The 13,738-nt window shown below is 36.7% G+C and overlaps 1 protein-coding gene across 5 annotated transcripts in view; it reads left to right on the forward strand.

The window, feature by feature from the left end:
• Positions 1-13,738, forward strand: part of wu:fc17b08 (uncharacterized) — a 122,893-nt gene that overhangs the window by 25,155 nt on the left and 84,000 nt on the right. For 4 of the 5 annotated variants that reach the window (XM_048550889.2, XM_048550890.2, XM_048550891.2 and 1 more), the window contains 2 exons: positions 4,884-5,156; positions 10,712-10,811. In XM_048550889.2, coding sequence (XP_048406846.2) covers positions 4,884-5,156; positions 10,712-10,811 — 373 coding nt within the window. Of the gene's footprint in view, positions 1-4,883; positions 5,157-10,711; positions 10,812-13,738 lie in introns of those variants that run through there. The other variant, XM_059653006.1, reaches the window with a different exon arrangement.

The following is a 13,738-nucleotide window of genomic DNA, read 5'->3' on the forward strand; positions in this document are numbered from 1 at the left end:
GTGAGTTCCAGGCAGATGTCAGAGGTAGGTTCTTTACGCAGAGTGGTGGGTGTGTGGAATGTGCTACCAGCGGTGGTAGTGGATTCAGATACGTTAGGGACGTTTAAGTGACTCGTGGATAGGCACATAGATGATAGTAAAATATAGGGTATGCAGGGTAGTTTGATGTTAGAGTAGGATAGTAGGTCGGCACAACATTGTAGGCCAAAGTGCCTGTACTGTTCTATGTTCTATCTGCTATCTCTTCGAGCATAAGGCCTCTCTGGAGCGGAAGTGTCAATAGATCACTTAATAAAAAAAGAAGTAACCTGCAATTAACTTTTACGCCTGACCTCAAAAGCAAATAACAATTTTTCCTTTTTTCAAAAAAAAACAAGCTGCTGCTCACAGTCAAAAGGTCACCTTGAGATCGCAACTCATTGTTCACATCTCCAAACCAAAAATGATAATAAGACTAGAAAAATCAGTGAGAGTTCTAAAACATGGAGGAACGTTGTGCTAGCGATCTGTCAATTGTTCTCCACCTTTTCCTGACTTTGGGTTGCTAGGGCTCTTGCCGTCGTATTTGGTCAAACATCTTGATGTTAAGATTAGTTTCTTTGTCTGACGTTTAGTTCTTCCATCCATATCTGAATCAAATCTGTTGTGAATTCTATGGCTAAGCAGTTCAATTAGGAACTAAACTGAATGCTGTAAGCAATGGTTTGGTGTGTTTGATTGCTGCGGATAACACCTTTAATTGTTCTACTGACAGCTGGACAACTGCTAGGGCAATAATTGACCAGTTCAAATTTATCATTTGTTTAGTGGGTTGGAATTAATTGGGCACCCATCAAAATTGTCTGGGATGCCAGTATCATAGCTGTGCTTGAAGAGGGAAGTGACTAGCTTAGTTACACAGGTCGTCAAGGTTCAGAGCCTTTATTGTATTCGGTAAATTTGGCTACTTAATGTTATGTGGGGTCCCCAGTAGGAAGCTGAGTAACCTAATCCATTTGGAATTCTAACTATATGCTTTGTGCCTTGTTTTGTCCTCATTCTGGATTCCATCTTATTCTATAACGGAAATGTTCATGGACCCTCCTGCTTGTTTCCTGTAATGTGGAGGTACCTGTGTTGGATTGGGTTGGGTTGGACTAAGTCAGAAGTCACGGGACACCAGGTTATTGTCCAACAGGTTGATTTGAAATTACAAGCTTTTGAAGCACTGCTCCTTCATCAAGTGATGTCACCCGAGGAAGGGCAGCGATTTGAAAGCTTGTGATTTCAAATAAACCTGTTGGACTTTAACTTGTTGTGTGACTTCTGACCTTGTTTACTGTAAATGGTAGAATTATAGAGGTTTTCTTTGATCTCCTGATTTTGATTGCTTTGCTCTTCTGTATAGCTATTTTTATTTTTTATTGCCACCTGCATATACTTTGTTATGAAGCAATCAGTTAGCTTGGTTGGCTGGACAGCTAGTTTATAATACATAGTGATGCCAACAGCATGGATTCAGTTTCATGAAGACTGACTTGCTCCTTGGCTCTGGTTAATTTCACTACCAGTCATCTCTCTCTAATGAGAGAGAGCAGCGTTATGGTCCTCTGGGCATTTGATATCTACTTCTACTGTTATGCACTACTTGTTTCAGTCACTCTTATCGTATTAAAAAAAACTACATTTTCACCACTTGAGTAAGGAGGTTTCTTCTGGAATCCCTATTGGGTGCTTTTTTTTTGTCACTATCTTAATTGTTTCCAACTGTGGGGAAATGTGCCTCCCTTTTCTTAACAATTTTTAGAAAGAATGCCAGCCTGTTTTTTTTCTTTCCTGATGGGTACACGCAAGCATTTTTGGTATAAATGTTTCTCTTTACATGATCCAGTACTTCTTAAAATCCTTTTTATAACATGGCCATCAGAATTCCATGCAAATTTTTAAGTGCAGTCTGACTGAAGTTTGGTTTAGATTTAGCACAAGTTGCCTACTTCAATTCTATCTTTATAAAAATATAGGAACCTAGGAATAGGAGTAAACCATTCAGTTCCTTGAGCCTCTTCCACCATTCAATGAAATCATGGCTTATGTTTGGCCTAGCTTTATATATCTGTATTTGGCTCATATCCCTAATACCATTGCTTAACAAAAATTATCTGTATTAGATTCAAAAGTAACAACTGATTCAGCATTCTTGCTGTTTGTGGAAGAGATACTGCAGATAAATGTGAGGTGTTGCATTTTGATAAGGTAAAGCAGGAGTTAATCAAACACTTAACAGTAGGGCCCTGGGGAATGTTGCCAAACCAAGAGGTGTGGAGTTACAGGTAGACAGGGTGGTGAAGAAGGCACATTTGCCTTCATTGGTCAGTGCATTAAGTATAGGAGTTGGGATGACACGTTGTGGGCATTGGTGAGACCACTTTTGGTATACAATTCTAGCCCTTACACAGGAAGGATGTTGTTAAACTTGAGAGGGTGTAGAAAAGATTTACATGGATGTTGCTGGGCCTGGAGGGCTTGAGCTAGAAGGAGAGGTTGAATAGGCTGGGGCTTTCTCTCCTGGAGTGTCATAGGCTGAGGGGTGACCTTAGCCGTTTATAACATCATGGATAGGGTGAATAGTTAAAGTCTTTTTTCCTAGGGTGGGGGAATTCAAAACTACAGGCCATAGGTTTAAGGTGAGAGGGAAAAGATTGAAAGGTCTTTTTCTGTGCTGTATGACCGAGTGATTTTTCCAATTTTCTAATCCACAGGGATGACTTCTGTATCTAGGAACTCTGTAGGCACCCTACTATAATCTTTCTGTACTTCCTTTAATACTCTTGGATGGAAGTAGTCAGGGATAAGAATCCCAGGGATTTATCAATCTTTAACTCCATTAATTTCCTCATTGCCGATGTTTTATTTGTGTTAATTTTATTCAGTTCCTGCTTCTGATCCTCTGTCGATTTCCTTGGGACTTTGGCAAACTATCCTCCTTTTCTATTGTAAATACCATGGCAAAGTATTATTCAACATGTCTGCCATTTTCCCATAGTCATTGACAGTATCCCTGCTTTCAGTCTTCAGTGGGCCAACATTGCACTTCACCACCTGTTTTTCCTCTACACGACTCTAAAATTTTTTCTTAGTGATTTTGATATCCCTAGCAAGTTTCCTTTCAATAACTTCTTTTCGTAACTCTTATAAACTGCTTCATGGGCCTTTGATGGTCTTTGTGTCTTTCGCATTTAGCAAGATCTGTGCTTTTTTTTGCATTTCTGTGAGCCTTTTTAGTTTAATGCTGTCACTTATCTCTTTAATTGTCCCTGGCTGTTTTTTTTTGTTTCTTTAAAACCCACTTCCTGTTTTTTGTGGTATTGCAAATCTGTTGCACAACTTAGTTATTGCTGTATTTGTACTTTGTTCCTATAGTCCATCTCGACTTGCCACTTCCAGGTAATAATCGATTCTCACCAAAATGTACTACTCAGATTTATGTGTGTTGAACTCCATTTGCCTATTCTGGAAGTTTATTAATATTTTCTTGTAATTTGTTGCACCCTCTTCAGTATTCAATCTCCCATTCCCAATTTGGACTCTTCTGTAAATTTAGTAATTCTATTTTTGTTTTCAAAGTCCAAATTGTTAACATAATTTGAGAACAGCAGTGCTCTCAGCACTGATCTTTTGTGGAACACAACTCCTAACATCTGTCGCCCTGAATTTACCTTTTATACATTTTATTGAATACTTTTTATTTCCATCCTTTGCTTTCTGCCCTGAAGCCAAATAGCAGTCCATTTGTCTCCTGACTTGGCATTTTCTGACATTAGTAATTTTTCTATTCTCTGAAATGTTTTTGAAAATTCTGATTAATTGCATCTACCATTTATCATTTTTCTATTGTCTCTGTTACCACCTCAAAATTCCACAGATTGGTCAAGGAAGATTTTATCTTTTGAAATCATTGCTGACACAATATTTCACATTTCTACGTGTTCTGTTCTTTTGTAGGAGAGTTTAGTAGTAGTTTGTGTTTTTTTTTAACCACAATGTTAAGCTGACTTGTCTATAATCTTGTTTATAACCTCACATATTTTTGTCTATGGTAGGTAAGTTTGCTGCATTCCCAGATAGCTAGCTAAATTTGTATTGTGGCCAGGAAACATTATTTTTCCTGACCTTAAATATCTACTTCATTACATGATCATCATTTTCTTTAGACAGTGGCAAAACAACATGACACAAGCACTTTACTTAGGTTTTACTTTACTGCCGAGAACACTTGTATACGCGTGCAATGCTATATAATTAGTGACAGTAATGGACCTTATGTTTAGAGCAGTTATTTTTTGATAGCTTCCCAATATAAGATTTAATAAAGACCCTGTGACTGCTATTGCTAAACATAGATTAAACAATGTTGCTAGATGGCAGTTGCTTTTTAAAAAATCTTTCACATTCCTTGCCTAAAGGAATAACCAAACCTGACTACCTCTTCATTAAAAGTTTCTGACAGTTTAAATATTTTCCAAAAGTGACTTGTTTGAATAAATTGTATTCAGAAAAGCCACTAATTCAAATACATCATTTAACATGTATTTTGAGACTATACTTAAGGACTTCTCTCATTTGGACACCAGTGTCAGTCAAACAACCCATTCTATGATAATTCTATCAAGTTAAACTAAGTTCTGGAAAATAAAGAGGAATGAGACAGGTGTGTGTGTGTGTGTGTGTGTGTGTGAGAGAGAGAGGGAGACTTATTTTTATCTTGCAATGTTTCAGTGTTTATTGGATACAGTGGTGTCTAGTGCATCTTGGAGAGGGAGTTTCAGTGCTTTTCTTCCACTTCAAAAGAGAGTTTCAGTGTACTCAGTCTAAAATGAGTATCTATTATTTTCTCTCCTGTGCAGACAGCCCACGGGTTGTGGATCCCAGTATTCCTTTAGTGGCTTGTGAGATTATGCATCGAATGATCAGGCAATTTGCAGCTGAATATACCTCAAAAACCAGCACTTCTCAGGACTCCCTAGTACTCACCAGCACTAAGGACCAAAGTGCATCTAAAACACCTGTGCTCGGTGCCAGCGTTCTAAATCCTGTTTTAAGCAAGCTTCTTATGGCTGACCAAGATAGACCTTTGGATCTAACTGTCAAAAAGTCTAATCTTGAATCAGACAGTCAAGGTAAGACTACAATTTAAAACATCTTCTAATTGATTGTATGTATCTGTAGTAGCTTTTATTTATTTGCAATGGTTTCTTTTAAGATGGTGAAATGGGACAGGTATTTCCATGGTGCAGTGATTGTTAAGTCAGTGTGGCTTTTTTTAAAACCAATTGTCTGTTAGAAATCATTGATTTCTTCCTTCCCCCAACCCCTCGTGAATGTTGGCTTTCAGGAGCTGCATGATCCCTGCATTCTTGGGTTTGAATTGCAGTGAAATACATCTTGTTGTAAAGAGGATCGCTTGGATTTTTGTCAGCGGGTCTCATGCGAGTTGTGAGAATGCCAAGCTCCACATAGCTGCCTTTTAAAAGTGACTGCTTGAGGAGACTGATTTTTGAATTCAGGAGTTTTTTTGAGAGGGGAGTGGAGTTGCTAAATTAGAAGACAAGGCTGTTGACCCAGAAAATATGAGGAGGGGGTCTGCTGGGTGGGCTTGGGCTTGGAGGATTACTTGCTTTGGAGCTTGGGCACTGTATCCAAAAAGTTAGTAAATAGAATAAGTCATGAAATAGTCCTCATACCACACACTTCTATGCCCCCTCCCAATCACCACCGTCTTCCCTTCTATAAGCCATACCAACTTGCCCAATTCTCAGGCAGACCTCAGGACCTATGCAGAGCTGCAGAGATAGGATAGAGTTGAGTTCTGGTGTCTATAGCGGACTCCACTGTCTTGAAATATTTACTCTCATTCATTCATAAAACCTGTTCGCTGCATTTACATTGCTTCAAATACGTTAAGGTTTATCCCAACAAACATTTAATTCAAGTGCACAATCCCTTATAACAACAAACATTGGAATTTGTGGTCCCACTTAAATGAGACTATAATTACTTGTAGTTCTCAGTCAAACAGTGAAGTGGCAGTCACTGTATAAAATAATGGATAGTTGTCAAATGATTCATGAATCCATAATTCATCAATGGAATCCTTGGGGTTATGTTAACAGATGACTTTAAATAGCAAGCATTGATTTAAAATTTTAGACACTTCCATTCAGACATTTAAAGTGCAAGACTTCTATGTGCCTTGACAACTTTATGGCTGTCTTCCCTTTCAGTTTATTTTGATTGTCTCTCATAATACTTTTGATTGCACTAATTGATAGTTGTATTTGCATTAGTTTGGAATAAATGAGTTTATGCCGTGTTTATACATATTTATTCCTAACTCAGTAATTCCAAAGGGCTCCGCATATTTCCCAAAAGGTATGTGACCCCTCTCCCTGCGTCCCACCCCAAGTGGCAACTTAGCTTCCTCAAAACTGTTACTGACCATATCCCAAGGATTATGTACTTCTCCAAGAGAGACTATCTGGACCATCTAAAAATATACAAAGTTTAAGGTGTCCTTCCCAGGTCTACTGTGCATATTTAGGATCTCTCAGTCCTGGGCTCCTAAAGTGCAACTTGACCAAAGGGAGCTACCTCCCCAAACCATCCTCATTCTCCCCTGTGAAAATGGTAAATAGTATGTTTGGTGTCAGGACTTGAAATTTCCAGACCTGTCTACTGTTTCACTGTGAGAGAAAGGTTGTTCATTGTGGCAAAAATTCAAGTGTATGTTTCAGCTGATTTCTCATTTAAAATCCTGAGATCACAGATTGTAACACTTCAAAATGAGATTTTACATTTGGATTTCCTTCTACATACATTTTTTTAAAAAAAATCTTTTTTGTGCTCTTAAATCTCCCTCCCTTCCAAAATACTACTCTTATCTGAGCTCCTCTCCTTGTATTGTCTCCTAATTCTTTAACGATATTAAAGACTAATGTTAACTCATTTGTATTTTATTGTACGTTTTGAACAATATACCAGTGTCTTGTAAAATTAAAGGTAAAACTACTTCTTTAAATGAGAATTTTAAGTGAAGCAGCATGCCACCTTTTTAAAAAAAAACAGCCTGGAAAGGATCTAGCATCAATTTCTATTTGTAATTTTTAAAATTGAGTTTAGAGGCTATGACGTCAAGGAGAAGAATTTTATTCCTATTTGTATTCTCATGGTCCCCAAATTATATGTTTATGAAGATCAAGTGTAAAGACCATATCATTTTATTTTCTGTATTTTTGAATGTGAACTAAAATGAAATAAGGACTATTTTAAAAACAAGGACTGTGGAAGGAAGTGCTGCAAATTTTAAAAACCTTACTGAAACTCAATGTGTGTGATGTTTGTACTCCTGCTTTGTTCACCGTGTTCGCCTTGTTCACATAGTTGCAGAAGGGTGGTGGTTAGAGATTATTGGGATGTGCATGTATAGAATGAGATTTGTGCATCAACAAATAGGTGATTGATTGATTCGTGCGGTTGTGAATCTTAAATTCAGATTCATTGGATGCATTCTTGTTGATGTGTAAAGCAAAATATGGCAAATGTTGAAAATGGAATTGGGCTGTCGGGATCTGAAAGTTTTTTTTGGATGAAATCACCAACATTGTTTGTCTTTAAGAATCTTGACACTTTATTTATATACAGCCAATTTGAAGTTGGTTTGCTTTTTCAGTTTGGGACTGATCACTTTAACTTGGAGTAAGAGGTTTTTGGTAGGTGGAGTTTGGCTCTATTTATTTTAAGTCGTCAAAATAACCTTTTTCTGCACAGTTTAATGACAACTTTTGTGAATGGTATTAAGATGGAGAGTGGGTGCTAAATTGCATAAACGTTATTATTATTAAACTTCTCATTTTTCCAAAAGTACAAAATATTTAAAATAGGATTTGTTATTTTAGTGCCTTTCATAATACCAAAGTAACAATTCTCTTAAAGACAATTCCCTAAATATATTGGAATGAGTTACAAGAAGCAACCCTGTTGCCTTGAGCAAGTTTACAGGCTAGAAGAATGACACAATCCTGAGAATTGTCAGTCTTCGGAGAAGCCAGAGCCCGAAGATCAGCCGGATGCTGGGTAGCACTAAGCAATGACCCTTATGGCTGTCAGGAAAGAACAGGACGGATGCTTGTTAACAAGTGGGATTCAGGGCAATTAAAATGACCCCAAGGGATTACTACGGACAGGGAGGCTCGTTGGGCTGAAAGTTTTCTGGCGTATGATAAACTTACTACAGTGTGTTGAAAATGGTCAAAGACAAAATGAAATTGAGAAAGGTGTACAGCTTGAGAGGTGAATCTAATGGTAAGAAATTATTTCAGCAACCATTGTAAGAGACCCCGTCTTTTTATTCCTTGGGCTATGAATTGAAATTGAGGAAAATGGATATTGCCTTTCAAAAAGAAAGTAATGTGCAAGGAGTTTGCAGTTAGAAAAACAAGTAAAGTTAACTATATAAAGCGATGTTACTTTTGGGGATATTGAGTCCAGACTAACTGACTCTGTTTGTAATGGGTTCAGGGGAGTTCAGCATTCTTAACACCCTGTGGTCTGGAGAGTGAGACCTCTGGAAGTTAGCTCCATTAATTATTCTCTCCTTTCTTTTGTCAAGCTGCTTTATCCAATTATCTGTTGAAAAGCAGGTAATTTGGAGATGGTGAAACGAATAATTTTAAAGCAAAAAAAAACCAGACAGAGTCCAACCAGTGAAGTATTAACTGATTATTGCTGTAGAGATACTATCAAGGAATCAACAGTATTTTCAAGCCAGCCATCTGGTTTTGTGATTTAGATTGGTGAGACAAAATGTGAGGTTCTCCTGACTTTTTCTTCCCTTCCACTCCTGTTATGTTTTGGCTGTTTTGCCTTGTGTGTGCAAATTTGTGTGTATTTTACTTCGTGGGGGAACATATGCTTTTAAATGGAGGGGAAGCTTAAGACACAAATTAGAAATCCTTTTCTTTTACTGTCCTTATTAAGACAACTACGAGAGTTTTTTTTTAAACTGTTACTGGAGAAAGCTGGTGTAGTTTGCTTTTGTCCTGGGTGGCAGCCTGTCAAAGATAAATTGGAATTTTTGGTAGGTTCATTAAATTTCCATTTTTGTGATTCAGAATAGTGGGGTTTCATTTTCAGCACATTGTGCCTTGATACCATTGGAACAACTTCAATTTGCGTAATGCTCTTAACTTTCCAGCAGATTAGAAACAGGCTAACTTGATACTGCTTTGCAGAAAAAGTGAGTATTGACAACATAGAACTATTGTAGTTGTCATTCCACTCTAGGTATGATAGTGGAATCTATGCAAGAGTAATTTGAGCATTCAAAATTTAGTAAATCGGAAACGCCATGGATTAGAAACAGCAGAATCTCCATGGCATTTCTAACAAAATGACGGCTTAAATAGCCATATATGTGCATTTAGAGTTCCAAAGAGCATTTGATAAGCTCCACTTAGAATTTAAAGATAGGAATTTAGAATAAGTCTGTTAGAAATAAAGTGTTCTTATTGGAAGAATTATGTTGGATTTGGTGAAATATTTAGACAAGTGTCCAAGGATCAGTTTTGGCATTATTATGGTTTCTAATTTACTTGAATGACTTGCATTCAAATTGATACCACCTGTAAATTTTAGGGGATAGTATTTGGCCGGTGGAAACACAGAAGTTGGAGTTTAAGAATGCAGAAAAATGGCAGATAGAACCTTTTGCAGACAAGTGTAAAATTTTTCAGAATTTAAAAATTAAGTATTCCTTAGATGCTGTTGAAGTAGTCGAAGAAGGTTATTAGAAAGATCAATGAATTTCAGCACTTTTGATTTTTCAAATATATAACCAATATAGAACAACGTAAAATTGAATAATGCTCAGGTTAGATTATCCATTGAGTAGTATGTCCATTCCTGACCATTTCATTTTTAGATGGTGCTTGAAGTAATAATACAGTAATATATTTGTGCTTTGTCACTTTCAACTCTGTGTTTCTTTGAAAGCAGTTGCCATTTAGAAATTCAATGTTATGTTGTTATCCAAACAACTTTGCATAAATTAAGATATTCCGTTTTACCTAGTAAAATAATGAGTAACAGCATCGAACTAGAATTCAGATTGAGAGAGGGAAAAAATAATTTCGCTGTGGCTATGTTCAGTGAAAGTTGTTGGAAGTGGCCAATGCATATCCAGGAGACAATATTGAATGTTGACAGCAGGCCTAGTTTCTGTATCACTGGAAAGGAGATATGTACTGCCGCTTTGGAAATAATCATTCTGATGTTTGGTTATTGTCAGCATTAAAATTGTGGAGTTTATGGTACTGTTAGCTTGATTGTGACTTTAAAAAGCTATAATCATGAAATTGTCTCACACGGTTGATGGTGTTTCACTTGAAACAATCTAGATTTTTATTTTCTGCCAGTTTCATTTTCTTAGTATTTTACACAGACATATCCAAAGATGTGCAGGTTAGGTGGATTGGCCGTGGAAAATGCAGGGTTATTTGGATTGGGTTGGCCTGGGCTCTGGGTGGATGATGTTTGGAGGTTTGGTGTGGACATGATGGGATGAATAGCTTGCTTCCACATTGTAGGGATTCTGTGTAAGCAGGTTTAAAGAAACATGCAACTATTCCCTTACCCAAATCTGTCAATCTGGACTTTTGATATTTCTTTCCTTTTCCAGATGGAGTGCTTGATCTGTCTACTAAGAAAATTCCTTCTGCCTGCAATGTTTCCACAGATAAGACCCTGAGTGGTTCTACATCTACTGTTCTAGCTAAAGGGTGAGCATGAAGTTTGCTTTTATTGCGTCTTTTAAGCATTTTCTTCTTCTTCATTATTATTAGTTTGCGATAGATTTATCACTGAGAATGCTGGGTATTCCTTCTGCTAAATCCTGAAGTAAGGAATTTTCTTTTTTAAAATTCAACAATGCAACAATAGCAAGGCATTTGTGGGTAACCAGGAAATAAATCAAACCTCCATTCAACGTAAAATTTAGTTGCAGAGTGAGCTATAATTGATTTACTATCTTTTTAGCTAGGTGAAATAAAAACTTCTTCCCTTCCGTTTCTATAGAAGTCATTTATTTTCGGTATTTTTCCATTCTTTCGGGTATTTTATCAACTTTGTTTGCTTGATGTAGTTAGTCATGATAAATAAAATAATCCTTACAGACTTAGTAATCAGAATTTAAATCTTGAATATAAATGAAAGTGCTTCAGAATTTGCTTCAAAAACAGTATTCAGTGCATCAAGAGTTGTATTTGTTCTATGGACATTATTTCAGACCATCTAAACTCATTCAGAAGGTTCCAAGAAAAGAATCAATACATTCAAAAGTTCAAAGGCCAATGCCTGATGCGCAACGAATTGGAAAGAAGCAGAAACTGTTTAACTGCCTTTTGCTTATCGTGATATGTCTGAATGTTTAGCCTAATTGATGGTGTTCTGCTATTTTCATTATACAAGACTTCTGTTCCCAATGTAGTATATTCTTTGTAATGTTACTGACGACAAACATCTGTAAAATACAATTTATAGTGGTACATAACATTTGGAATTTCTTAACGCATTGTAGAATTGAGATCAAGAAAAATTCCCGTTTGCTTAGATGCAAGGATGTATGCCAAGCATATAGTTATCTGATTTCAACAGTACAGAAAATGAAAAATCCATCTGAATACCACTCTACTGAATTCAACGAACAACATGAGCATGCATCCAAGAATATACAGTATCTTAGTGCTTCCTAGATCTTTTTTAAATGGCTCACATTGCTGGAGAGTTGGCAACCCCAGTTGCTTATCCTTTCAATGTCCTGAAGTTATTAAGAATTAAAGATTAATGTTTTGGACACTGATGCAAGCAGTGCAGAAGGCTGGGAATAATTGAGAGGAGACGGAGGAATTAGGATGGGGCTGTGCTGGGAAAGGAGGAGATGGGAATAAGATTTGGGAGGATTGAGAAAGAGACATGAAACTGTGAATGGGATAGGGTGAGAGTAGCAACATTTTCTGCAGAGCCAGCAAAGTAATGAGAAAAACACCAATTTCAAAACAGCAATTTAAGGAATGAGTGGAACTTTGACGTCGCTGTGATTAAACAGGAATTGAATCTGAAGATTCCTACGAGAAAAAATTGAGAGAGGGGGAAGAGAAGGATTTTTGAACCGTATGTTGAACGATTGGACGCTTCAGTATGTGTGACTATTGAAGTATACTTAGATATCATTTTTAAAAATAGGGGTAAGTTTTTTAAAAAGGAAAAACTTTGGAAGAATGGGGAGGATGGGGTTGCAGAATATATTCAAGGTGACCTTGTGCTATAATTTCTGTCATTTTATGGAAATAGTTTTTACGGAGTATTTTAGAAAACTTGGTCCTGAACCAAGCTTAGAACAGCCTGTGATAAGTGCTTGAAATACCAAGTCACTTGCTCTTTTGTGCAGTGATTTTGTTTCGTTTATGTTGGCCCATTTCAACTGATTTTGACTTATCAAGATCAAGTCCAAGTCCAAGTACAGGAAAGTTCACATAGAACTCGAGTCCAAGTAGATAAGGCTTGGTGTTATTGTGCACCCACACATCAAATTAGATCAGAACTTGTATTGGCGCAAACGCTGCAGAATATAACCTTAACTGTGACTTTAAGAAAGCTACTGCTGTATACAAAACAGTATTATAATGTTATTGTGGGAGAATATTGTCTTATTTCAGTAATGTAATGAACTTATCACAGGATATTACTTTGGAGCCAAGAAGCATTGATGCTAATGTTTGTGCCACTAGCGCTTGTAAGCTAAGCTCAGTAAATTCAGCAACAATCCAGTATTCGGTCTGGGATTTTCTGGTGTTAATATTTCAGTATTCGGCCACATTTTAAAAATATATCTTCCCCTGGTTGATAAGCTTGTAGATACAAACTGATGAGTATAGCTATGACCCTACAGACGGGCATATCTCACATTTGCTTCTCAGTCTACATTACTAACTAACTTTAGTAGGACAGAAATGGAAGGCCTGCATTTGGCTTCTATGCCTCAGGACTGAGGAACATTGTCTCTTCTTCACTGTTGTTCCTGTCAGTACAAGGTTACCATTTAATCATACTTTACTTTTGTCATGATAGCATTGACATGCTCTTTCAAGTTGCTAAAATATATTAAATGTCCACTGTCCCTATATTACAGAATGGTTACATTTTGAATGTATTTCATTGGCTAATGATGTATTTTGGGGCATTGTTACATAATGCATTTTGCAATGTAAATTCAATTTCTTTGTGTTCAGTTTTTAAAAAAATGTTTCAACTTACTTGTGATGAAAGCTGGCTTGTGCAGTGTATTGTGAAGGATGTGGATTGTATGCTTTATTTTGTGGGCTACTTTTAATGCTTTTTTTTCTTGGTACAACTAAAGCCAAAAAACTAACAAATCATTTTACAGTCTGTCTGAAAAGTCTGACGCTGCACATTACCTGCGCTAAAACATTGACAAGATTGCTTGTGATTAAGAGTTAAGTAAATTAACAAAACACAGGCTCAAGGAAGAGTGGGAGTTTCAGATTAACGTTTTAATTTCAGGATATTTAGTTGTTCCAGCAAAATACATTGCCTTTTTTAACGAAAGATAATTTACAATATAGAACTGCAATTGTTTACAGAATACTGAACAAAATGCAGTGTAATATTGTAATAGATTATAAATTGG

This window comes from Stegostoma tigrinum, chromosome 20, assembly GCF_030684315.1.
Source record: "Stegostoma tigrinum isolate sSteTig4 chromosome 20, sSteTig4.hap1, whole genome shotgun sequence".
Lineage (NCBI taxonomy): Eukaryota > Metazoa > Chordata > Chondrichthyes > Orectolobiformes > Stegostomatidae > Stegostoma > Stegostoma tigrinum.